Here is a 26,592-nt window from a genome sequence, read left to right on the forward strand (position 1 = left end):
TCAGGGTATATGGATATATATATAGAGGAGGAAGAAGTAGGACGGTGGAGCCACGAGGGGCCCACGAGGGTGGGGGCGCGCCCGGGGGGCAGGTGTGCCTCCCTCCCTCGTGGCCTCCTCGTTGATTTCTTGACGTCCACTCCAGGTCCTCTGGATCACGTTTGTTCCAAAAATAACTCTCCCGAAGGTTTCATTCCGTTTGGATTCCATTTGATATTCCTTTTCTGCGAAACACTGAAATAGGCAAAAAAATAGCAATTTGCACTGGCCTTGGGTTAGTAGGTTAGTCCCAAAAATAATATAAAAGTGTATAAATAAGCCCATTAACATCCAAAACAGATAATATAATAGCATGGAACAATCAAAAATTATAGATACATTGGAGGCATATCAGGGCACCCCCAGGTGCTGCTTTGGCCCATCAGGAGTCTTCTGGCCCATAAAAAATCCACAAAAAGTTTCGCGGTGTTTGGACTCCGTTTGATATTGCTTTTCAGTGATGTAAGAAAAAAGAAAAAAACAACAACTGGCACTGGGTCAAAGGTTAGTCCCAAAAAATGATATAAAGTTGCTATAAAATGATTGTAAAACATCCAAGAATGATAATATATTGGCATGAATACTTCATAAATTATAGATACGTTGGAGACGTATCAGTTAGTTCGCAACAGTGGCGTCAGGAGCAAGGGGAAGAGAGGATGGATATCTAAGGCAGAGCTGGAAGAATGGGAGGAAATGCTCTTCCTCTGCCCTCTTTATACCCACCCGAGACAGCGAAACCGTGGCCTCGGCGAAGTGACACTTGCCCCATTTCCTCCACGATTTCCCATTTTGCAAGATACGACCGCGGGAATCCAGGCACGTTCATCATGACACGCCAGTCAATGTGAGACCAACGAGCATCGCACTAGTCTTCCTTCCAGTTATGATGGGATGGGATAAGGTGGGTTGGCGACGCCTCGATATCTAGAATGTATGTCACGGAGCTCCGACCTAGGATGCCACAACAACTCAGGACTCCGTATTTCGAGCAACGGTGGCTCTGAGAGGTCAGGAATAGGCAAGTCTCACGGGCGAACTCAAACCCCTAAGTCTCAGTGTAACACAAAACATAAAGGAATGCCCAAATCCTCGAAGCCCCCACCAGCAACTCCGAAGTCATAAAGACAACGTCCAAGAAGCCAAATACTTGGCAGGCACGAAAACCCATTTGAAGCTAGACTCATCAGGTCAAGCCATAGTGATTGTCAAGACAAGAGGAGCCCGTCTAGGTTCTCATCCCTGGAGACCAAGATACTCTAATTCCAGACACGCTCGGGGGCTACTAACGGTGCAATACACCGATCCTATGTGGCTTGGACAGAGCCTGGCAATAGGAGAAGCTCAGATGCCAGGATAGAGCTCAGAGATAATCTTGGCATGCAAGCTAAAATGAAGGCGACATGAGATCAGATAGATTCTTGTGTAAAGCCCTGTCGTCTAAGGCGGGGCTAGGGGTAGCCATTCCCATCTCCAACGTAGACTCAACTCTCGGTAGTCATATGCACATCTCCCTCGTAACCCTCTCGCACGAGGAACTCCACCATGAATACAAAATAGAAGAAGGATGCAGGGAATTACCTCAAATACGAGGGCCGGAACCTGGATACCCCCTTGTGCAATCTCCCCTCTGGTACCTTTGGCCGCATTAGCCATCCTACTGGGTACTGACGATTTTCCGAACTGAGAATGGTGCAGTGCAACATCACGCTATCTCCTGGGGTGTTTCTTCCAACGGCGACGTGTTAGCATCATCAGTTGTAGCAGCCAGGGGGGATGTGTGGATTGCGGCATCGTTCAAACATGGCATGGGGAGGAGGGGAGCAAGCCTCGATGGTGGTGACGGCCAGCTGTAGTGCTTTGTCCCGATCTGGATTGGAGGAGATGCGGGAGAGAGAGAGAGAGGGAAGATGCTCTGCAGAGGGGACGCAGGGCTGGCAACTTTAGATCATTTTGCTTGTCAATGTTTGCTAACTGACGGGTAAAAAGAATGCTTGATCAAAATTTTGCCTAACTAAGTACTCCCTCTGTCCTATAATATAAGTGTGTTTTTTTGTGTAAAAAGCGTTCTTATAGTATGGAACGAAGGGAGTATTTGGCAAGGAAAACTTGGGCTAAAACCTAACATACCCATATGGTTCCAGCTTTCGACGTATTACAACACAAAGGCAGGTAACAAGTAAGGGATTAATGAGAACATTTAGATTCAACCGACTGATTTCTCGGGAAATCACTCGGGTCGCTCGTGCTACACGTGGTCACTTGACCCCGCGACACCTCCCTTGTCCTTATCTCTTAGCCGATCGATCCTTCTTCCAGATCGAGCCGACCCCTTTTCGCCCTTTCTCACACACTCCTGTACGAGATGCGTCACAACTGTCGGCTGCTGCTGCAACCAGAACCCTGACGTCTCCTCTTCCCCTCCCGTAGCTCGACCTTCCCATTTCTTCGCCAAATCGAGTGTCGTCGACGCTGCCGAGACGCCGCGTAGCATCCATGGCTGAGAATGGGGGAGATTTGCGACGGCGTTGCAATGCAACATCCATGGCGCTGCTCGCCGGCAACGGTGCTGCAACCCCGATGCTTCAATGGAGCATCGCCGGCGCACGGTGTTGCGATGAAGCATCATCGGAGCCGTCGGTGCTTCAATGGAGCATCGTGTGGGGAGGGGGTGGGGGGTGTTGCTATGAAGCATCATCGAGCCCGCCGGTGTTTCAATGGACCATCACCGTGCCGCGGGGGTGCTTCAATGGAGCATCATTGGGCCGCGAGGGATGCTGCGATTGGACGGCTTGCCAGGTAGTTGATCTTTTTCTAAGATCAACCGGCTGCCGGCGGGTTGGAACAAGCTGAATACAGACGACGCGTTCAAGGAGGAGGACGGGACGGGAGGAGCCGATATGATACTACGAAATCATGAAGAACGTATCGTCTTTGCATCATGTCATTTTCTTCATACATGTTCTAGCGTTCTTGAAGTGGAAGTTTCAGCATGTGCGGAAGGCATTGCACTCGCCTTGGAGTGGAGCATGGAGCCTTTTATCGTCGAAACAAACTGTTCTCTGGCTGCTCAAATCTAACATCTTCTATATCTAAATAGCTAGCCCCCACAAACATATTTCTCTCAACATGCAAGCATGCCACCTCATCATTCAACATGCATAAGGGAAGGCCCACCTCAACATGCCACTATTCATATTAAAAATCCACTACAACATGCATGCATGTGAAATTTCATTTTATTATGCTATTTACATTTAATTCTTATATACTTTCAAAAACTATTGTTTCAAGAATTCATGTTCCATATAATCAAAATCTTATTGAAATATTGCAAACATTCCCGCAACAACGTGCGAAGTTGATCCCCACTACAACCCATTCTCTCACCATGCACACTGTCCACATTAGCAATCAACATGCAACCATCCACCTCAGCAGTCTAGCCACATCATCGATTCCATCCTGTGATTTAGTTTTTCTTTTGTAAATAATACTAGGTCCATGGAAAAGACTCTCGGTCTCCCAAGGATGGCAACTCAGAAAAACATACGCAAGCACCCGAAGAGACATGATCAATCGTGGGATTCAAAGAGACATGATCGATAATTATTGGCATTCAAAGAGACATGATCGATCGTTTTATTTACCTTCTACATCAAAGAGACACCCGAAGAGCTAGTGCCTCCATGTCACTTAGAATCCCTTCATAAATATCTTGGTCGATTTAGCTGGAGGATCGGCGGCGCGCAAGGGGTCAGAGGACCGGAGTACCGGACCTCATCTCGGGGTTTCGCAACGAGCCTGTGCTGTAGCTCAAGTTGGCCATCTGCATCAGTGAGGAGTAGGAGGACAGAGAAGTAGGAGCGGTGACACGCAGGGATTGGGAGGACCGCATCTCCGAGCTCCCCAACGAGGTTGTGCTACCGCTCAAGTCGGCCATCTGCAGTGGCGCGCTCCCGTCGCGGTAGTGCAACCTCTCGGAGTAGTGGCGGCCCGTGTCTCATTGTTCTGCCTCCGATTCTTGCCGGGCGCGTCGTCGATGGCAGGGACGGGGGGCCAGCTCGCGGCCCTCGGAGCAGCGGCGGCCTGTGTGTCATCGCTCTGCCACTGCCTCCGAGTCTCGCCGAGCGCGTCGACGACGGCAAGGACGGGGACAGCTCGCGGCCCTCGACAGGTGAGAGCGTTTAGGCGAAACGAGGCTTGATTGGCCGCCGGAGAAAATAGATAGAACTGTAAAATCCACCATGCCCAATGCTTCAGTGACCTTGGCCATCTTCCATGCTCACTCATGTGTCGCACGCACCAGGGCAAGGTAGAATTAGATGCATGTCTCGGCTCGCCAGTTGTCCCGTCCCGTCGTTATCCTACAACAGCACCGCCAAGACGGCATATCCGGCTCCGTCGGCTGCGGCAGACTCAACGCCGTGGAGCGTGGCGATGCCCAGCGTGACGACCCACAACGTGGAGGTGGATCGAGCAGTGCGATTCACCTGTGTTGTGTGGCTAGGATCTCGGCGAGGAGCATGCGGGGGTGGTGGCAGAGGAGACAGGGGAGCAGATCGAGGCGTGCGGTAGAAATGCCTGCGTCTTCCTCATGGTAAGAGGGTCGGTCAGAGAGCCTCCTCGGTTTTTTCCCATGACTGAGCTTATTTTATTTTGTCAGGTTCCGTCGATGCTGCATAGGTGCTAGACGTCTTGCCTGACAAGGATAGTTATCGTTGTTGCAAAAATTGGTGATTCTTTGTTGCTGTATAGGCCTATTGCTGTTCGCAGTCTACATTGCTCTCATATCATTTAGAGAGCATAGGATTCTGATTAATTCTATTTGCTACATCAGAAAACTCAACATCGTAACTGTGCTGGAGCCTGGATGACATTGAGCATGCATAATAATGTGCATTTACTGGGTTTCATGACATATATGTATGATTATCTGAACATTTCAAGTAGTAGTATAACGTTATCTCATTTTGTTGATACTGTGGTTTCAACTATCGGCGCACTATTGCCGTTTTGCTGTGCTGCCGTTATACATTGGAGATCTCTATACATTGCCCTTTGGTTTTGTCAAAAGTAAAGAATGGTAAAAAGAAAAGTTACTTGCTATGCTTTCCGTCTATTTTCCCTTTGCACATAAACCATTTACCTTAAAAAAATCATTTTTTTGAACTTGAATTCACACGTTTTACTTGATTGCTTCATTTTAATCAGCAGACTGTTGGTTCCTACTTTCATAACGTCCTACTTGATTCATTCAAAATGTTTCGCGACAACACATGCGGTACCATCTAGTGTTTACGGATGACGCGTCAAATAGATCTCCAGTGGCTGTGCTTTAGTTGAGGAAGAGAAACAACTGCTTAATTGTGGGCAGCACTCTTTGTCCAGAGGACTGTAACGAATCCCCTTGATTCAAATGAATTTATATTTCCCCGCAAAAAAAAACCCGGCTGATTTGTAGCAGCCGCAAGGATTAAACACACGGACACTGAAAAGTAGATGTAACTCGGACTCAGCAGCCGTTGGATCTCCGGTTTTCGTTCCCCCGGTTGCATCCCGATCGCTGAAGTTATACTGAACCGGCATGTCGCCATTCTTCAGAGGTGCTGTTGCAGAAGATTCAGGGCCAGGCACACTCGCCATGTTCCGCAACAAGGTCCTCGTGCGCGCCGTCCCCGTCCCCTCCTCTTCCTCCTCCGCACCGTCGCCGCCGTTCCTCCTCCGCCAGGTCTCCTTCTCCGCCGCCGCTCCATCCCTCGACCTCGACATCCTCTGCTGCAGGCTGTCCCGCCGCCACCGTCTCGCGTGCCTCCCCCAGCCCCCAGCCGACGCCCTCGTGGTCTACCAGGTCTCGCTCGCTCAACTGCCTCGCTTCCGCTCGGTCCTTGGCGAAGAGATGTAACACGTGGGTTCCGATCACTGCAGAGATGCCAGTCTCGCGCGGCCGCCGAGGTGGCCTCCGAGATCGCGGCTGCCTTCACGGGCGCCTCGGTGAGCGTGTCCCTCACCTGCTCGACGTTTTGATGCTACGAGTATTTGCTGGTTAATTTAGTAATTTTGCGTCCTCCGTTGTAAGGTTGGCGAGGAGGAGGAGGTGGTGTGCTCAGGCGCGCTGGTTGCAAAAGCGGTTGAGTGTGGACTGCGATGTCTGACGCTTGAGCGTGGATGGAGCTTTGTCGGGGAGAGCATATACGCCCAGTCCACGTTTGCTGCCAGTGAGGAGAGGACTGATCTCTGCGTGTTGAATGTGGTATGATGTTTTTCACCCTGTTCACGTAGCTTTGGATTGCTGCATGTTGGTGTGTATATAAATGCCATGCCTATGATCTCCATATGCGGACATGATTGCGCATGTTGCTAAATTGACCGATTCAAGCCTGATCCAGAAATGGGTGGAAAACGGGTATGCAGAGCACATGGCCAAATCCCACGCAGTAGTTATCATTGTTTGGTCTGTAAAGAAGCCAACTGCATTGTCTAAGCTTGATTAGAGCCAGCTTTATGCAGTCCGAATTAAATCAACTTTGCTGTACCAAGACCAACCTGTAGATTGCTGGGACACAGGAATTTTCAGTTAACTTCAGAACTTAAGTGCCGTCTCTGCAACTGAAGTGTTCATCCCTTCATAAGTATCATGTGTACATCCTCTGGTTTGGCTACACTATTTCCGTTAATTGTCATTGTCTGTCTTAATACGAGCCTTTGATATCATATGATTTTGTAGCTTACCATCTTTGGTTGTCGAATTGGTACAGGAAGTCAGATCTGGACTAAATGATGATTATGAGTTTGTTGTCTCACCTGATGCATTTCGGTTTACTACACTTAAGGTATTCTTCATTGTTCATTGGGCGCCTTACAACACAAACTAGGTAAGTTAATTATTATGTATTGCTGCTAGATCTCAGATGTTGCTAGCTCCAATGTGATGGAAACGTTCCAACATATTAAGGAAGTAAGTTTGGATGGTTATAACCTCCAGACAGCTTGTGCAATTCTTCCAACATTACAGGAAGGCCATGTGATTGGTAAGCTAGAGTTTTAGTAGTACTTGCTACATCATCTCATATTCTTCTCAAGATATTTGTTTTACTTTCATAGGTTTTAGTGAACTACCTCCTTCTGGACAGATCTTGGACAGCTTTACAAAGCTTTGCTCAGTTAAGGTGGTATATTTGGCATTTCCTACCATCATTTTTGATTTGGTATGCTTTCCCTCAGGAGTATTTCCTGCATTTAACATTTTTTTTCTCATTTCACAAATTTTGCGTTCTGCAGCATGGTTTGGAGATGAACTACAGTTATCATGCAGCAGTCAAACTGACATGCGGAGCTTCCTGCGAGAAGCAATGGTTATGATTTTTCAAGTACAATTGTACATTCAGTGCTGTTACAGTTGTTATTAACATGCTGATCATTATTATTTATCAGTTCCATGTCAACATGCATCTGATGTTCTGCTTTAATTACCTTTATCCAACTTATGTAGGTTGCCTTCTCCATTTGTCCTCCAAGGTCCGGGGCTTCAGCCTGCCCCAAAATCTGTTAGAGCATCAAAGGCAATGTCTTCCATGCGGTCTTTTATAGAATTGTTGAAAGGTGATGACTATTCTGTTGTCTGGTAGAAATATCCTCTACTAACTGTGAATTGGCATACATGCTTCTAGTTGTTGTAATCAGGAGTTGCTGAAAACCATGTTTCCCGGTGTTGTATGAGAGTTATGCATGGCAGTGTAGATATGGCTTAGCATCTACAGGAGAATCATAAGTCTGGTCCCTTGGGATGTGTGTTCAGGTCCTATGTCGGATCATACTAATAATGTTGTTTATCTTTACTCAACGACTCTAGGGACTATTTTTTTAGAATGCGAGAAATAATAACTTTGTTGGATCATACCTGACGTTTGCTTCTTATTCTAGCTTGGAATTTCTTTGGTCAGAGTCAACTAGTAATCAAGGTAATCAACTAACCTTTCAAGTAATTAACGCTGCTGTCATTCAACGCATCATATCGTTTCCCTTTTCTTCACATCATACTATAATATGGTACAAAAATGCACGTTAAAGACTATTTATATTTTCTTTTTTGTACATATTGCTGTTCATGCAAGCACTTCACTTGTATTGATAAATCACGGCTATCCGTTTTAATATGAATTTGTCATTTTGAACTATGTGAACCTTTATCTGCCAGCATGTAATTATACGTATTGGGCATAGTAGGTCTCTGTTGTTTTTAAGGTGGGCTGTAATGTTGCAGGAACAACTGGTAGTTAACTGCACAGCTACTCTGCCTACTTGGGATAAAGCCACAAGTAAACTGGCAATGCACACTGCAAGAGCCGAAAATTCAGAGGATCTTCGCTTAGTTCATCCAGGTTTTATGGCCAAAGACCAATCATTGACTTTAGGTACGTTTTGTCGAACGAACTTGTTTGCCTGTATGGCTGAAATATTGATTCACCGCCTGTTTTGACTAAATGCATATGTATTTTCTACTATCACAAGACTTCCGGACCCCCAAACCAGCTGTCTTTTGCTCTTCGGTTGCCAAATTGTGCAATACCAAAGTTGAGATAGCTCAGTCTTTGGATGATGCTGGCACTGGCGATGACACACATTCCATCAAGCATGGTTGTCAATCAGAGTCTGTTGTCCTAACCAGTTCATTCAAATGTAAGACTAGATTTCTCTTCTTTTTCTTGGTTTTCATCGTTAGGAAATGCAAAAAAATAATTCAGGTTAATAAATCATGTTACTTATTCCTAATAGGTAATTATGCTAATTGAGTTTTATCTACGTAATTCATTAATTATGACGGTCTCATTTCCTTCACAGTAAAACTGAGAGTGACTGCAGTTCTTCTGTATTAAAATATCTTCTGCAGCACAAATAACATTATTGAAGCCTTCATTTAGCAGAAGTAAACGAGCAGATAAAAACAAAACAAGCTGTTCTTCTGGTAAATATTATTACATTTGTCAATTTGTGTTTGTTGATCATCCCATAGTCAATTCATTTTCTTAGTTAGCAGATTCCTTTTACTAGAAAAAGAAACTACAATTTCACTCGGTACTATCTTTTGCATCAGAACAATCTGATGCTGATAGTTCAAACAGATCGAGTGAAACCAGCCTACCAAAATCGTCACTTGGAAGTTTTCCTAAAGCAAGCCATGCTAATCCTGTCGATTCATCATGTGCAAGTCTTCTCAAGCAAGTCATTCAGGTATACACTTACCCAAAAGGATATCCACACCTTTGATCTAGTGTGCTTGGATCATAGTTACCGGATGTGCTCCAACCATAGTCGAACTCTGATCTTGGTCGGGTTTTCATTCCCGGTTCATTGTACGATTCAGTAACAGGAGCCATGGTGGTTCGAAGCCACATCTCTGGGGCATCTAGGATTTGTAGCAGTGCTAATGCCAAGGCATGTTGCCATTGTGTCGCAAGTTGGAGCTGCGGTGGTTAGTCGCCACATCGCTGGGGTGTCTAAGATTCGTTGGCAATTAATTTCCCATATAGTAGAGGAAGCGGGTTGATTATACTGGAACACCATGTTGCAAACACCATGGAGTGATTTTCTTATGTCATATTTTCGCGCTAGATGCCTTCTTCTTTTTGTGGGACTATATATTATACTCCCTCCGCCCGGAAATACTTGTCGGAGATATGGATAAAAATGGATGTATCTAGAACTAAAATACGTCTAGATACATCCATTTCTCTGTCAAGTATTTCCGGACGGAGGGAGTAATAAACAAATTTATCTTACATACCCTGATTCGAACGTGGATTGGTACCAATGTGCTGTATTATTTATGGGACTCGAATTTTGAACGTGTCCCATCATCCTTGCAGACTTCTGTGAATCCTAAAAGGAAGCATGCAGAGATTCTAGAAAACAGTGGTGAAGGAGGAACTGTAAAAGGTATTACGAATCAGGGTAGTGTTCCAGACATATCAATTGTACTAACACGTACAGGAGATCTAATCATCCATATTTCTTGTGCAGTGCACCAAAAGGATTGTTGTGAAAAGAGGAACTTGGATACGAGGAAGATATGTCAATGCCCTTTATTTTATTTTCTCATATTATTTGCTATGTGAGAGAATACTGTTAATTCTAACAAATACTCCCTCCGTCCGAAAATACTTGTCATCAAAATGGATAAAAGGGGATGTATGTAGAACTAAAATACATCTAGATACATCCCCTTTTATCCATTTTGATGACAAGTATTTTCGGACGGAGGGAGTAAGAAGTTTCATAAAATAAGTACAATATATTTGTTTGCATAAGTAAATTTGGATCTTGTCGATACTATACGGGAATGAAAGCATCTTAAGGTGAGATATCTTGTACTTCAAATATAAAAGAATAAAAATGTTACTCAACAGATTAAAAACTGCTCAACGGGGAAGGGACACCAAGCCACTGAGTTTTTTTCGTAGTATTGTTGTTTTGTTGTGGGTGCATAAAACAAAAAATGTTCTGGACTGGGATTGAGGAAGGAAAATACCTATTTGCATCAGTTCTACAAAGTACCATCCGAATGGAAGCTGTTATCTAGGAATTCACGGAATTTGTCATTCTTTCTGCTTGACACTGCACATGCAATAGTTTGTGAATCGCAAACCTACTGGAATATTTGTAGCTGAACTTGAACACAATATAGTCTTAGTTGCCATTTCAGTAGTGCTAACTCAGATATTGTTGTGTTCACAGTAAAGATTGTGCACCTAATGTCCCGCAAGACACAGCATCAGTGCTACATATTCAGAAGGATGTGTTTAGAACAAAAGTAAAACCGACAAAATCAAAGTCTATGGTTGGCAAGAATGAGATAACTGCTGCAACAACTTCGAAAAGAAAGCCAGAAGTTGTCAAAGACGAGCTAACCAAAAAGGTGAGTTCCCTAATTTTCTTTTTATCGATGATAATCTCTGCGAAGTGTTTAGTTATATATGAGGTGATTTCAACAATGAAGTTATAGTTCGGGATTAATTTTTTTCAGGCAATAGATCATCAAAAGGATGTTACTAACAAGGTGACAAAGGCAAAGCCAGGAAGTGTTAAGGATGAGTCAACTTCAATAACAAAGACAAAAACAAAGCCAGATGTTGATAAGGACGAGTTAACTGCAAAGGTGTTTGTCATTTATTTGTGTTTGAAAGAGGGCAAGCCAGATGTATATACTGCTTTAGGCATTAACTTAATAAATTAGTAACTTGACATAAAATGCTTTCAGGTGATAGATCATCATAAGCGAGGTCAGCTGCGTCTGCTTACAGTTGCTGATCTAAAGTGCTTTCTCAGTGCAAAAAAAGCAAAAGTTGGAGGTTCAAAGGAAGTGCTTATCCAAAGAGCAACTGAACTCCTTTCTTGACATTAGGTATTTCTGTTAACACCAAGTACTTCCAGCGTAAAATGTGCAGTATTGTGTTTGCAACATGGTGTTTCTGTACAATCAACCCGCTTCCACTACTCTGTGCTTATAATTCTAGTCTGTCTTCATGATATTCAACGTACTTTTTAGAAAACAACGTGCTTATAATTCCGTGGTTGAACTTAAGTTTTCTTTTGTCGCCATCTAGGACAGTGCAACAACTTATGGGAGCTACATGCTACACATAGTCGCCCACACCAACCACGGAAACTGGTTTGGCCCTACATTCTGGCTGGTGCCACAACAGATCATGGCTAGTAAATCACAGATAATATCTGAATGACAACAAACAATTTGTTGCTCTCTCTAGGGGGCGGGGGGACGGTGCTTGATCAAGATAATGGTTTTCCATGGACCAGTTCAAGTATTTACATAATTAATCAGTAGAATTGTTGATATCATAGTTATATTGCATATGCGCTGATTAAGATCGATGGAGGGCACCTATTTCTGAGGTTCGCTAGTTACTGGTGCTCATCGCTCTCCAGCACGCATGGGAATTTGATGGAGAGATGCAAACAAAGACACTATTGGGCATGGTGGACCATGCGTAGAATGTTCACTCAAAATTCCAGTGAGGATCTTGTACTTACTAGTTTTGGTGTCTTCACCGAGATTCCAAACAACCATCAGAACGTGTGTGTCAAGTTTTCCTGGGACCGTGTACTTCTGTGTCCCTTGCGTTGTTTTTTTTGCAAACTTTTTTGTCTTCATCTATATTCTGCGGTTGGTTGGGAAGCTGCGAGATTGGCGAGAAATCCAGAGCTGCCTCCAAATGTTAACACGAAATATATAACGAGCCTTTTCACAAAAAATAGAGTATGCAACAATTCTTGTGAGTACTGACACGATGCATCTTCACGGCACCACTGCTGTCACCCATGGCGAGGTCGGGGAAGTCTTTTGTAAGTCAAAGAAGTAGTCAAACTTGTGGAAGCAAGCAGACTAAGGTGAGCTTTATATATTGGTCTGAAGCCCATACGACTCAAAACACAAAAGACATTTGATTTGGGCAGCTAGATACCGATGCTGCTAGCAACTGGAGTTGATTTTCCATCATAATTACGGTTCTACCCAAAAAATGTTGTAGAATCATGGTGACAGATTGGATATTATCTTACTCAATTAGTTCCTCCTACATTTTTAGTTGCTAAAATAGTGATCTAAACGCTCTTATATTTTTTTACGGAGGGAGTACATCATAACTCTAAAAAATAGTAGCGCGTTCACTTCGCATTTAGTTTTTGAACTGGAGCAAAACTATAATTTGAATTGTTGTCATGTTGTGAACCAGCATAGAAAACCGTCGCACATTTTCAACTAACATTTGTAACGAGACATATCCTATCATTAGCAGAATGAGGTATGATTGCAATTAGCCACCGATCCAATTCAAGTCATGATTATGGTTACCAGGAAACTGTATGAAGAGCACTCGCATGCTCCAAGGAGCCTCACGTATGTGTCAGGAAGCCCATCATCTCTCATCTTTGCGTATAGTTTATATTAATTGACCAGGCCGACTGATATGTGCATTCGATCTTCATCGCTCCGGCATACAATCTTAACTTCGTACACACACATAGTACTCCCACACTGATCTCATGTCTGCAATGTCCATCTGTTCTGATACGCAGTATCTCGAGAAATTAGTGTTGGATAGGTGCCCCCAACAACCACATATGCTAGAGTATATATATATGTGAGCACGTTGTTTGTGTTCTGATATCTTATGATTGAAAATGCTAGCTTGATGCTTGCCCAGTCGCCCTGATCTAACATGAAATATCTCTGAGAAATTAGTGTTGTATAAGTGCCCCCAACAACCACATATACTAGAGCAGTATTTATATGTGTGAGCACATTGTTTGTGTTCTGACATCTTAAGATTGAAAACGCTTGCTCGCGATCGTGCTAGAACTTGGCAAAAATAGATGGAATCAAAGATGGTACATGGGAGAAGGATTCAAATGTGTCGAAGATGCTAAGAATAGGATACATCAGGATTAAAGCTAGATCAATTCGTGTCCATTCTCCTATGCAATTGGTTTTCATTTGTGGATGAGGTGTGGTTTGAATTACAGACACCAATCGAAGCACTAGATTAAAGGAAACTACAAGTAGATGCACATTGGATTGTCGGACTGTTTCACTGTTATATATAGCATGAGTGTCTCAACTATGATCAGTTGGTAAGTTCGCTAGATATGCTTCCCGCTGATCCAGTGCATTCATATTAAAGCTCTCGTATATTGGACCATGATCAGAGAAAACTACATGTTTTTACCAAAAAAGGGTTTCCCCCCGCTTTGTATACAAAGCAACCAACCGAGTCATCCAATGATAGGTGCTGGGGCGGAAACAGCGCAGTCACGCCCAAAAGAAAAGAAAGAGAAAATACAAGAGAAACAAATGCCGACAACGGCGGATCGACAAAAAACCGGAGAAGCCTCGTGGCCGCTGCACCCACCAACGCCCACCAAGCTCCGAGCCTCCGAAGCACCGGTACCAATCAACACCTCTAAGAAGGGACGCGGCGATGACGGCGCTGTTGCCAAGGGTTTCCCCAGGTACGCGGCGAGGAGAGAGGAAGGGTAGCCCCGACGCCCTCCAGGAAGGTCCGGCGGCACCCACAAGCGCCACCGCGTCGGTGTCGGCCAAGCCAACAGGGATTTCTCCCGATCCCAACCTCCACCTCAGGCACTCCAGAGCTCGCCACCAAACAGACCCTCACCCTGCGCCAACCCGGTCACGAAGCTTCCCACGCCGTCTCACCACGACACCGTGAAGCATGGTCTGCACAACGAAGAAGAGGAGCCGGGATTAGGGCAGCAGCACCGTCGGCACGCGGGAGGGCCCCACCTCCACCGTCAACGACGGTAGCTGACCGGACGCAATAGCAGGAACATACCAGGCCCGTGGCCGCATAGGCCCGGCCGGGATCTTCGAGGCCTGTAAAGTTCCCGCTTTCGTGCTGCAGCCGGCACGCAGTCGGCGCCACCGCCCCTGACCAAGCCGCTCCCCTGCCTCCCTGCACAGAGAGCCGCCAAGTGGAAGCACCACCACCACGCGCACCGCCGGCCACCACCACCAGGTCGCCGGACCGCCACCGGCCAAACCGCACCACCGCTGCACGCCCGTGACAGAGAGGGCCCAATGCAGCCGCCAGCAGCCCGAAGCCGGACCCCAGCCGCCGCCCACGCCGCCTGCCGGGCGGATCCGGCCGCCGCGGCGAGGTGCACACCACCGCGCAGCCAGCCACGCAGCGCCACACACCGCTAGGGGGGCGCGCGCCGCCACGCCGCGGTGCCCCGCGCCTGCACTCGAAGGAGGAGGAGCCCGCGCCGCCCCATCGCGCGGAGGAGGTAGAACACGCCCCGCCGCCACCGGCGCCGGTCGGGCTTTGCCCGGCCGCGCCCCCTGGCGGCGGCGAGGGAGGAGGATGGGAGGCTGACGGCGGGGGGATCTGGGCGCCCGGCCCGTCCGCCTCGCGGGTGGCGGCGCGGGGGGGATCACGGGAGGGAAGGGTTTTTTCGCACAACTTTTTTTTTGAAAGCTTCAGAAAACTACATGTTACCTGTTGGTCAGTTGCACCCAACACATATGAATTGTTTTCATATCCTGTTGTCTTTGGTAAGCTGGACATCACTGACACAAAAACTAGACTCCGCTTTTGAAGAATATATTAAGCTATTTATGACCATGCACCAATAATATATTAAACTAGACTCCGCTTCTGAAGTTCGCATATTCTTCTTCGACACTCGGTCCTTGCGGTGCCTGAATGTAATGAATAAGTCCTTTAACTAGACTCCGCTTTTGAAGAATATATTAAGCTATTTATGACCATGCACCAATAATACTAAGATTTTTTTAACATAAACATTAGCATCTTTTCTGCATATTACAGAAGGGTGCTATTAAGCGCCCCCCCCCCCCCCCCCCCCCCCCCCCCCCACCTCAATCAACCTCATACGATGGTACAAACTGTGTGCGATAATGGCATCACACACGCTTCAAAAATAAAACCGTGTGCTTGGAAAATAAACGTGTGTGATTAGTAGCCAACCGCGCACGAATGGAAACTGGAAACTGTGTGTGATTACGTGCACACGGTTATACTGAATGAATTGTTGGCAAAGTTGTTAGTTATAACCCATAGTTTTAGAAATGGAACTGTGTGTGATAACATGCACGCTGTTATACTGAACGAATTGTTTGCCTAGTCGTCCATTTTGGAAAGTAAACCGTGTGCATTTGAGGTTACACGGTTTCGCAAAGACAATTTTCTGTGATGACTGATGACGTTAACCATTCCACACATAACTTATAGGAAAAACATGTGCCAGATGGCACAGACGGTTCATATTGGCCCACCGTGTGAGATATATTTTCCATGACATGCAGTTATCCTTATGACTATGTGTGATGGTATAAACTTCCGCACACATGTCTAATGTCCTAATTAATTGTTTGCGATACCATCAACTCATAAGAAGGAACTCTTTAATAGCACCGCGCTGCCCTTACCAAGTACACCAGACTCCTGCATATTTTTTCCGCCAAACGCGCAGATTTCCTGCCCCTCTCCACCGACGATACAATGACGCGGTCGGCTTTATATAGGCGGACCGTCGCCAACGGAAGGCGTGTTATCTCTAGCTAGCTAGCTCGCTAGTGTTCCCCTCCAATAGTTCGTGAATCGCAAACCCACTAGAATATCTGTAGCTGAACTTGAACACGATATACTATTAGTTGCCGTTTCAGTACCGCTAACTCAGATATTGTTGTGTTCACAGTACAGATTATGCACGTAATGTCCCGCGAGACACAACATCAGTGCTAGATATTCAGATACTCAGAAGGATGTGCTTAGAACAAAAGTAAAACGGACAAAATCAAAGTCTATGGTTGGCAAGAATGAGATAACTGCTGCAACAAAATCGAAAAGAAAAGCCAGAAGTTGTCAAAGACGAGCTAACCAACAAGGTGAGCTGCCTAATTTTATTTTTATTGATGATGCTAATCTCTGCGAACTGTTTAGTTAACAATGAAGTTGTAGTTCAGGATTTTTTTTTCAGGCAATAGATCATCAAAAGGATGAGTTAACTTCAACAACAAAGACAAAAACAAAGCCAGATGCTGACAAGGATGAGTTAACTGCAAAGGTGTTTGTCATTTATTTGTGTTTGAAAGAGGGCAAGCCAGATGTATATACTGCTTTAGGCATTAACTTAATAAATTAGTAACTTGACCTAAAATGCTTTCAGGTGATAGATCATCATAAGCGAGGTGAGTTTGCGTCTGCTTACAATTGCTAATCTGAAGTGCTTTCTCAATGCAAAGAAGGAAAAAATTTGGAGGATCAAAGGAAGTCCTTATCCAAAGAGAAACTCTGAACTCCTCTCTTGACATAGGTATTTCTATTAACACCAAGTACTTCCAGCGTAAAATACTGTGTTTGCAACATGGTGTTTCTGTATAATCAACCTGCTTCCTCTACTCTGTGCTTATAATTCGAGTTTGTCTTCATGATATTCAAAAGACTCTTGAGAAAACATGGTGTTGTTAGAACTTCAGTTTTCTTTTGTCGCCATCTAGGACAGTGCAACAACTTATGGGAGCTACAAGCTACACATAGTCGCCCACACCAACCACTGAAACCGGTTTGGCCCTACATTCTGGCTGGTGCCACAACAGACCATGGCTAGTAAATCACAGATAATATCTGAATGACAACAAACAATTGTTGCTCCTCTAGGAGGGGAAAATGGTGCCTGATCAAGATAATGGTTTTCCGTGGACCAATTCAAGTATTTACATGATTAATCTGTAGAATTATTGATATCATAGTGATGCTGCATATGCGTTGATTAATATGGAGGGCACCTATTTCTGAGGTTCGCTAGTTACTGGTGCTCACACGGGAATTTGATGGAGAAATGCAAACAAAGACACTACTGGGCATGGTGGACCATGCGTAGAATGTCCACTCAAAATTCCAGTGAGGATCTTGTACTTACTAGTTTCGGTGTGTTTGCTGAGATTCCAGACAGCCATCAGAATGTGTGTCAAGTTTTCCTGGGACTGTGTCCTTCTGTGTCCCTTGCGTTCTGTGTTCATTTTTTTACGAACTGGTTTGTCTTCATCTATATTCCATGGTTGGTTGGGAAGTTGTGAGATTGGCGAGAAATTGAGAGCTGTCTCCAAAATGTTAACACTAAATACATAAGGAGCCTTTTCACAAAAAGGTAGAGTATGTAACAATTCTTGTGAGTACTGACACAATGCATCTTCGCGGCATCACTACTGTCACCCATGGCGAGGTCGGGGAAGTCTTTCTGTAAGTCAAAGAAGTAGTCAAACTTGTGGACGCAGGCAGACTAAGGTGCGCTTTATATATTGTTCTGAAGCCCATACGACTCAAAACACAAAAGACATTTGATTTGAGGAGCTAGATACCGATGCTACTAGCAACTGGCGTTGATTTTCCATCATAATTACGGTTCTACCAAAAAAACTGTTGTAGAATCATGGTAACAGATTGGATATTATCTTACTCAATTAGGTTCTCCTGCATTTTTAATTGTACATCATAACTCTCTAAAAAATAGTAGCGTATTCGCTTCGCATTTAGTTTTTGAACTGGAGTAAAACTATAATTTGAATTGTTGCCATGTTGCGCGCATTTTTAACCAACAACTGTAAAGAGACATATCCTATCTTTAAGAGAATGAGGTATGATTGCACTTAGCCACCGATCCAATACAAGTCGTGATTTTGGCAACCAGGAAACTATGAAGAGCACTCGCATGCTACAAGGACCCTCACGTACGTGTCAGGAAGCCCATCATCTCTCATCTCCCCGTATAGTTTGTATTAACAGACCAGGCTAACTGAGTATTAGCATTCTATGTTCATTGCTCCGGCACACAATCTCAATTTCGTACACAGACAGAGTACTCCCACACAGATCTCAAGTCTGCAATGTCCAGCAGTTCTGATACGCAGTATCTCGAGAAATTAGTGTTGGATAAGTTCCCCCAACAACCACATATGCTAGAGTAGTACTCCCTCCGTTTTTATTTACTCTGCATATTAGAGTTGACTGAAGTCAAACTTCGTAAAGTTTGACCAAGTTTATAGAAAACAATATAGACATTTATCATAATAAATCTATACGATGTGAAAGTACATTTAATAATAAATCTAATGTTGTTGATTTGTTATTGTATATCTTAATATTTTTGTATATAAACTTGGTCAAAGTTTGTAAAGTTTGACTTTGACCAAAGCTAATATGCGAACTAAATAAAAACGGAGGGAGTATATATATGTGAGCACATTGTTTGTGTTCTGATATCTTACAATTGAAAATGCTAGCTTGATGCTCGCTCTGATCTAACATTTCTACCGTGCTAGCTAGAAGTTGGCAATAACAAATGGGTCAAGGATGTTACATCTGAGAAGGATCTCAAGGTGTAAAAAATGTTAAGAATAGGAGGCATTGGAATTAAGTCTAGATCAAATCGCTTCCATACTCTCATATACTAGGTTTTCACGTGTGGATGAGGTGTGGTTAGAATTATAGACATCAATCGAAGTACTAGGAGCCGAGTGGTAGCTAGCCATTGGATTGTTTCATTTCCTTTTTTGGAATTATTGGCTCAACTATGATTAGGAGGTAGATCTGCCAGATATGCTACTGACTGATCCAGTGCTTTCTCACAAAAGCTCTTGTATACTGGACTATGTTCAGGAGAAGTTGTAAAACTTGCATGTGAGTGGGTCGTCGATTATCTTCAATGGTGTCCCCGTTCGACGGCTTGCAGTAGGCACCATGCCCTTTGCCGGAGATGATGTGTTGGTGGAGGAATTGCTCTGCTTGGTGGGGTCGCGTACTTGTCATCCTTCCCGGCCACCGTCTGGGCCGGCTCTGCGTGCTCAGGGGTGAGCAGCTCTACCTACCAATGGCGTGGCGTCCTACGGTCCAGGACGAGAGGGCAGGGGGGCCTCTTTGGAGGCGGAGGCGGATGGCGGCTGCAGTGGTGGTGCACGGTAGGTGTCAGTGTGGTCGTCCTCCGTCGACGAGTAGTCTCCTTGGCTTCACCTTATCAATGGCAGGATGTGGAGCTCGCTGAGGACTTCAATGCTCAAGCCTTTGCTTGGTGCATATCGATCCCGTTAGTCATTCTGTAGCATCATGTATCTTTGCCGTTTTTCCTTTGTTTCATTTTTTTTTCTTTTCTTTTTGTGGTATGCTTGAATGTATTGCGGTGGTGATTGCTTTATAATATAAAGCGGGGGAAATCCTTTTTCGTCAAACTTACATGTGAATCACTTGCAGCCGACACATAAGAATCATTTCTATGTCCTGTTATATTTGGTAAGCTGCACATTACTAACACAAAAAAGTTGATTCTTTCTCTGTCGTTTGTGAATTCTTCTCGGACAGTCGGTCCTTGGGGTGCGTGCAAGTAATGAGTAGCTCCTTTCGGACATCGCTTTTGAAGCATATATTAAGCTTTTTCTGACCATACACCAAAATTACTAATGTCTGTACATAAGCATATTCAAACATCTTTTTCTGACATATATGAGGGTATTTGAAGGCCCAAGAGAGGCAATCCTGGATAGTTTTGTTTTTAATAAACCCACACTGGTTTTTGTTGAGAATAATGATATCCTTTTAAAGTCTATCTGCAAGCATTTTTGTGATGATTTTGATGAGCATACTCAGGAGGGAGATAGGACTAAAACCAGAAGGACATTCAGGATTGGCTTTCTTAGGGATAAGGGCAGTAAATGCATTGTGGTCACTCTGGAGGTTCACTCCATCACAGAAATCAAAGCATAGCTTGTAAAATTGTTCCTTGATGATGTGCATGCATTCTTTTCATGAAGAGACCATCAAACCCCTCAAGTCCAGGGGATTTATCATTGGGCATGTTCCTCATAATTAGGGATGGCAATGGGTAGGGTATGGGTGGGTACAACTCCCTTGCACCCAAATCCGTACCCACAAAAACTTTCTCTACCCACCCACTTCAATACCAATGGGCACAAAATGATACACATGCCCGTACCCATCGGGTATTATATAACTAATGGGTATCCAGTGGGTACAATATATAACATTTACATTTTAAAGAATAAAGAAATGAGTCTAAAAAACAAGTGATGATGGGCGACCAGTCTAGCAGCGACGCGGCCTTCTCCAATGGGTGGTTTCTTGGAGGCGGCAAAGGAGTACAAGCAGTGATTGGTGGAAGCCTAGCGTAGTGGGGCAGTGGTGGGAGCTGGGGTCGCTGGATCAATAGTTGGACAAGAATGAGGTGGCGATGAGTCGAGATTTTTATCATTTTGATGAGTCACATAGGACTTAGAGGGAGTGGCGAGATGGTGGTTGCGGGCCCATGAGTATGAGCTATGTTGGTTTAGGGGATAAGGGAAATGGGGTTGGGCCACATGAGATGAACGTTCACTCCACATGTCATAGGAGTTATTTTCATTTATTAATATTTTATGGATATCCATTGGGTTACCCACGGCGCAATTTCATACCCATGCCCTACCCATATATTTTGCGGGTATGGATACCCATTTCCAATGGGTACGAAATCTTGCAAAGTCTTACCCATGCCCGCTATTTTCGGGTAGGGTACCTGCAGGTACCCATACCCATGTGCAAAACCGACATCCCTACTCATAATTTCATAAATTTTCTCATTGGTGAATGGATTTTCTAGATGACTTAAACCATAGTCTCTGGATAGGTGGCTGCATAGAGACATCATTAGAACTACCCGATCCCTCTTTGAAAGGATGACAACTTTCTAGTCATGATCATTAGCAGATAAACCATCTTCAAATTTTGAAGAGGGTATGTATGCTTGTAATTCCTAGATGCAATAGTATGAAAAATGTGTCTTCATCTCGTAATTTTGCCATACGATGTTTGCCTTTTCTCTCTCTAATATAATCTCTTCGCCTCAGCAGTTTTGCGGTGTGGTCAATAAGGGCCTCTCTAAAATTACCTCCTTGTATGTAAAATGGCCTTTGATATTCAAGACCATCCAATAGGGCAAGAAAATAGAAGTATTGTTCAATTAGTTTCTTAAGGTTGGAATGTTTTTGCTCCATTTTTTTAAGTCCTCTAAGAATATATCTAAATCTGCTAACAAGATCTAATTCGGAGTTGCTATAGAAAGCAGCATTATTCCAGTTGTTTTGTGCAATGTCTTAGAAGTTCTCAAATTCCAACCAGTGTTCCTCAAATCTAAAGATTTTACCCTTTGGATATTATTATCAAATCCTTAGATATCCATATGTGGTTCTAGCCAAGGGGGTTGCTATAGTGTGAGGGTATGAAAATGTGTATTCAGGGGATGTTAATACCCAGTCAAGTTTTCCTAGAAAAGGGGAGACCTTGAATGATACTGTTGAAAAGCAACATGTTATTTTGATCTCCACCGGGACTGTTCATGTTGTCTGGGGATCTAATAAAATTAAAATCACCCGTAATAATCCAATGTTCTGATTCTAGATATATCCAGATTTGTTAACCAGTTCGTAAATTCATTTTTTTCCCTTGGGAAGAATTAGGTCCATAGACATTGGTAATATACCAGATGCCATTACTGATATGGCATTTGAATTCCACTGTAATTTAGTAGTAGGATTGGGAAATAGTTCTATCAGATAACATAGAGCCATTTCATCTGGTCATAATCCCCCCAGACACTCCCTTATATGGTACAACATCTGTAACTTAATATAAGAGGTTTTTTTACACTGTCATGGACTCTAATAATGCCTTGTGAAAAGTTATAGAGGGAGTACATAGGAAAATTAATTAAACATAGGACAAAATTTTCTAATGTAAGAGTTCTCAAAAGTATCCCTTTTTGTCTCTTGTAGACATATGACACTGCAATTACTTTCATCTATTTCCAGTCTAAGATAATCCCACCTTTCCTGAGAGTTGATACCTCTCACATTTCAATTTCTATTCATCTGGAAACAGTAAATGATAATATGTCTTGTACTACATAGTACAAGAAATTGACTGAAAAATATGCCCAATTACGGTCATGCAGTGGATGAGCATGATTAGAACATCGGCATGCAGAGAATTCACATATAGGGCATGGGACATACACACAGAAGAGCTCATAATAATCATAGGAAGTGGTTCTTCAAGTATAATGAAAGTCTGGGGGCATTGGGCAATAATCTAGGATATGAAGTACTTTGGATAGAACATAGATAAACTTGATGCAACACAAATAGGAACCAAGATAAAATAGGCAGGTAGAATTAAGCCTGCCTTCAACTCTATCCTTATGCAGATCAGGAACTATCATGGGAACTCTCCATGTTGAGTGCATTTTCAGACACCAAATGATCTTGCAGGGTGGGGAATGGAAGGTGTGGTGGAGGAGGTGCATTATTATCAGTAGCAAGTAGCAACAACATCAAGCTGAGCTCCCAAATTCAGCGCAACACGTTTTCTCTTGTCAGCAGTCTTCTGTTTCTCAGCAGCAGAACTGGCAGTAGCTTGATCCCTTAAGCCCTGATTTATACTCTGAGTCCTACAACGTTAATTTGGGGAGAGATTGATGCACTGGCAAATGGCATTGATTTTCCATCCTAATTATGGTTCTACCAAAAAATGGTCTATAATCATGATAATAGATTGGATACGATTATAATTTTATCTGAAAGTTCATAGTACGAGTGTACAACCCCTCCACATTTAGTTTTTGAACTGGAGTTTTAAAACTGTAATTTGAATTGATGTTTTGTTGCAAACTGGCATAAGAAAAACCGTCACGCATTTGACAACCAGGGAAACTTTACGAGGAGTCTAACATATGTGCGCCAGGAAGTCCATTGTCTCTCATCTTGCCTTCTACTTTGTATTAATTGACCAGGCTGATTGAGTATCGGTATTCAATCCTCATCACCCCGCAGATACTTTCAGCTTCGTACACACACGCAGTAATCTCATGCATGCAATGTCCAACAACTCTGATATAGAGTATCAGGAGAAATTAATGTGGGATATAAGCGCATCCCCCCCCCCCCCCCCCCCCCCACACACACACACACACAACCATATATACTCGTACTAGTATATACATGTGAGCACATTGTTTACTTTCTGATATCTTAAGATTGGAAATGCTTGCTCGCGCTGTGGGAGTAGGATCCAAAGGTGTCGAAGATGCTAAGAATAGGAGACCTCAGGATTAAAGCTAGATCAGTTCGCTTCCATACTCCCTTACACTGGGTTTTCACGTGTGGATGAGGACTGGTTAGAATTACCTACAGGAATCGAAGTACTAGACGCAGGGAACGTATGAGTAGTTACACACTGTATCCTCGCATTGTTTTGTTGCCATATATAGCATGAGTGTCTCAACTATGATCAGTGAGTAGGTCCGCTAGATATGCTTCCCGTTCATCCAGTTCATTCACATAAGATCTCTCATATACTGGATCATGATCAGAGAAAGCTACATGTTACCTGTTGATTATTTGCGTCCAACACATATGAATTGTTTTCATATTTTGTTAGTTGTTATCTTTGGTAAGTTGCACGTTACTGACACAAAAGAGTTCATTTCTTTTTCGGACGTTCGCTTATTCTTCTCGGGCACTCAGTCCTTGGGATGCATGAATGGAATGAACAAGTCCTTGTTTAACTAGACGTCACTTTTAAAGCATGTGTTAAGCTTTTTCTGACCATACACAAATATTACTATGATTTCTTTATGTAATCATAAGCATCTCTTCTGCATGGAGTTTTACGCACGTGCTAAAATATGTAGGTGATATAAGCAGTGCTATAGCAGCACGGTTCTTGTTGTGGCATATATTTTCAACATCAGTAGCGTATTCACACTGGAATTGCCGACGGTTGGTGAAGTAGTAATCATTTGAGTTTTCAAGCAGGGTACCCATTAGCAAGCCCCCCCCCCCCCCCCCCCCCCCCCCCTTCACCATTAGTTCTAAATAATAAACATCATCAAGTGCACACTCTCAACAACCAACCTCTCGTCTCTAACATAAGGTCATAGGAGAACAATATAGAGGAGGCATGAATGGCATCGATGAGTGATGTAGAGTATGTCTGAGCTCGAGTAGGAAAGAAAGGCATCAGGAGTTCATGCCTATAGTCTATAGATGAAAAGCAGGGCCATTTGCATGTTCGTCTAAAACAGTTCAGGCCCCTCTTGATTGCTAAAAAGTGGAGCGGGCGTGGGCTGGCGAATAGATCATCACGATAAGCTCAAACAGTTGTGGGCAATGTACTTGCTCAAGATGGTGACATATGGTGTAGAAAACGGGCACTGATGTATGCTTGTGATCGTGTGTATGTGAATCTTCAGAAGGACACAAGCTAAATATAGTTTATATTAATCATGACGCATGACACCGGCCACGAGGCTTCCATCAGTAACACGCGTTGTTGCTTGTTTGAGCCTGAGAGATATCAAGAAGTGGAGACACGGCCATCTTAGAGCAACTCTAGCGAATTCTGTAAAATCTTAGCCTAAAAAATGGCCTTTGAGGCCGGCAGCTTCTGCCAGTCCGGTGGCGCCCTCTTGGCGGTGCACCCGGGCTTCGGCCTGGTAGCTCTGCACTACTGGATGGGGCGGGGTGGCGCCCCCCTCTCCAGGCGCTGCAAATCTGGCCAGCTTGCTAGCCCGACGTGGCTGGCGGCGTGGTGGAGGGCGCCGGGGTGGCGGCCCCGGACTCGGTGGCAGCGGCTTCGGCTGGGGTGGCGCGCGTCTGGACATGGTGGATCGTGGGATCCCATGTTCAGTTCGGGTTTGGCCTCAACAAGAAGGATGGTGATTGTTGGCTGTGCAGGTACGGGCAGGTGGTGGTTCAGCATCTCCAGAAGAAATCTAGTTTCCGGCCTCTCCGAATCCGGCGACGTTGACGCGTGCGGGTGTCGCACTCTTTCTTGAAAGCGTCGTTGTTGTGGGGTGCTCTTTCACTCTTCCCATGGCCTTGGCTTTGGAGGAAAATCTCAGATCCGTGGGATCGGGCGATGAAGGCGCCTTCAGGTCTTCTTCCTCCTTGGGAGCGTCGTTTCAGAGTCGGCCACAACCTGGAGACGAGGGGATGGCGGCATCTTCGCTGCGTGGTTTGTTGAGGCGGCCGTTCCGGGGCGCCGATTTCTGTTTGGCAACGATGATGACGTTGAAAGGAGCTTGGGTCGCGGCTCGGGCTTCGGCAGTCGGATCTTCCCGGCATGTCCGAGGTGCTCTTCCGTTGGTTGCTGTGTTGTTTTGAAGTCGGAGCTGCGGTGGAGCGAGTCCAGCTGGTACGATGACAGACACTCGGTGATAGTTTGCGGAGGGCGCGGTCGGCGCAAGTCCTGCATATTTCCCTTGCGAAGCTCGTTATCAAAGTCGGAGCTATTGGTTGTCTGTGTGTGTGGCCATCTGTTGGCATGTGGCCAGGTTGGCCGGTGGTACGCATGTTGTGTGGGTTGAGTTGTATTGGTTTTAGCCCGGCTTTTCTTAATTAACCGGGCAATTCTCACTATCTTCTTAATCAATAAAAATGGCAAGTATTTTTGCCTTGTTTAAAAAAAATGTCCTTAAGGGTCTAATGGAGGGTGGGGGATCCTGCGCGAGAACTAGGGTTCTTTGTTCGACAGCGGAGAGTCCTTTTGGGGGAAATCATGGCGCCTCTTCGGGATGAATGACAAAGTCATGTAAAAGGGGATAGCCAGGGCATGTGTGGGCTCCATGGGCCATGGGATTATGACACATGGAATCCACAATTGCCTCTCTGAACCATTTTCCAGCACATGGCTTCTTGATTTTTCGAACTATTTTTGCTTTACTTTTCCTCGCCCCAGAAAGTGCCTTTCTTCGTGGATTCTTCAATATGCAGTTTCTAAAATTTTGTGCCCCCTCCCGGTGCAATTCTACAATAAGACAGGATGAATTTGATTGAATAATCACGATAATCAAGTAATTTATGTCCTGGAATTGTGATGCAAAATACACATATATCAATGACCACGGGCATTTTTTTCGTGACATCACTATTGTCCCTCACAGCGAGGTCAG

General features: G+C 44.5%; 1 protein-coding gene across 4 annotated transcripts; it reads left to right on the plus strand.

The window, feature by feature from the left end:
* Positions 1–5,611: 5,611 nt before the first annotated feature.
* LOC125522845 lies at positions 5,612–17,598 on the plus strand. 4 transcript variants are annotated; one of them, XR_007289992.1, is made up of 22 exons: positions 5,612–5,890; positions 5,968–6,033; positions 6,119–6,292; positions 6,798–6,872; positions 6,944–7,070; positions 7,144–7,208; positions 7,321–7,394; positions 7,532–7,641; positions 7,963–8,000; positions 8,303–8,453; positions 8,551–8,718; positions 8,930–9,004; positions 9,134–9,270; positions 9,906–9,975; positions 10,060–10,106; positions 10,772–10,954; positions 11,063–11,194; positions 11,297–11,440; positions 16,294–16,483; positions 16,562–16,662; positions 16,765–16,911; positions 17,096–17,594. XR_007289992.1 is itself a non-coding variant. In XM_048687885.1 (19 exons), exons 1-18 carry the CDS (start codon positions 5,627–5,629, stop codon positions 11,432–11,434), a joined length of 2,094 nt encoding a protein of 697 aa, XP_048543842.1. In that variant the 5' UTR covers positions 5,612–5,626; the 3' UTR covers positions 11,435–11,440; positions 11,643–12,203. The 4 variants fall into 4 exon arrangements, 2 of the variants coding, with proteins under 2 accessions (XP_048543842.1, XP_048543843.1); XR_007289991.1 differs by having other exon boundaries at positions 16,765–17,598; XM_048687885.1 differs by lacking the exons at positions 16,294–16,483; positions 16,562–16,662; positions 16,765–16,911; positions 17,096–17,594 and adding an exon at positions 11,643–12,203.
* Positions 17,599–26,592: the final 8,994 nt, after the last annotated feature.

This window comes from Triticum urartu, chromosome 7 (assembly GCF_003073215.2).
Source record: "Triticum urartu cultivar G1812 chromosome 7, Tu2.1, whole genome shotgun sequence".
In the NCBI taxonomy this organism is placed as follows: domain Eukaryota; kingdom Viridiplantae; phylum Streptophyta; class Magnoliopsida; order Poales; family Poaceae; genus Triticum; species Triticum urartu.

Coding starts and splice junctions, on each gene's coding strand:
- LOC125522845 (XM_048687885.1), top strand. CDS start 5,627: ATGTCGCCATTCTTCAGAGGTGCTGTTGCAGAAGATTCAGGGCCAGGC. Junction 7,395..7,531: donor GCTTCCTGCGAGAAGCAATG/GTTATGATTTTT, acceptor CAACTTATGTAG/GTTGCCTTCTCCATTTGTCC. Junction 9,976..10,059: donor TGAAGGAGGAACTGTAAAAG/GTATTACGAATC, acceptor TTTCTTGTGCAG/TGCACCAAAAGGATTGTTGT.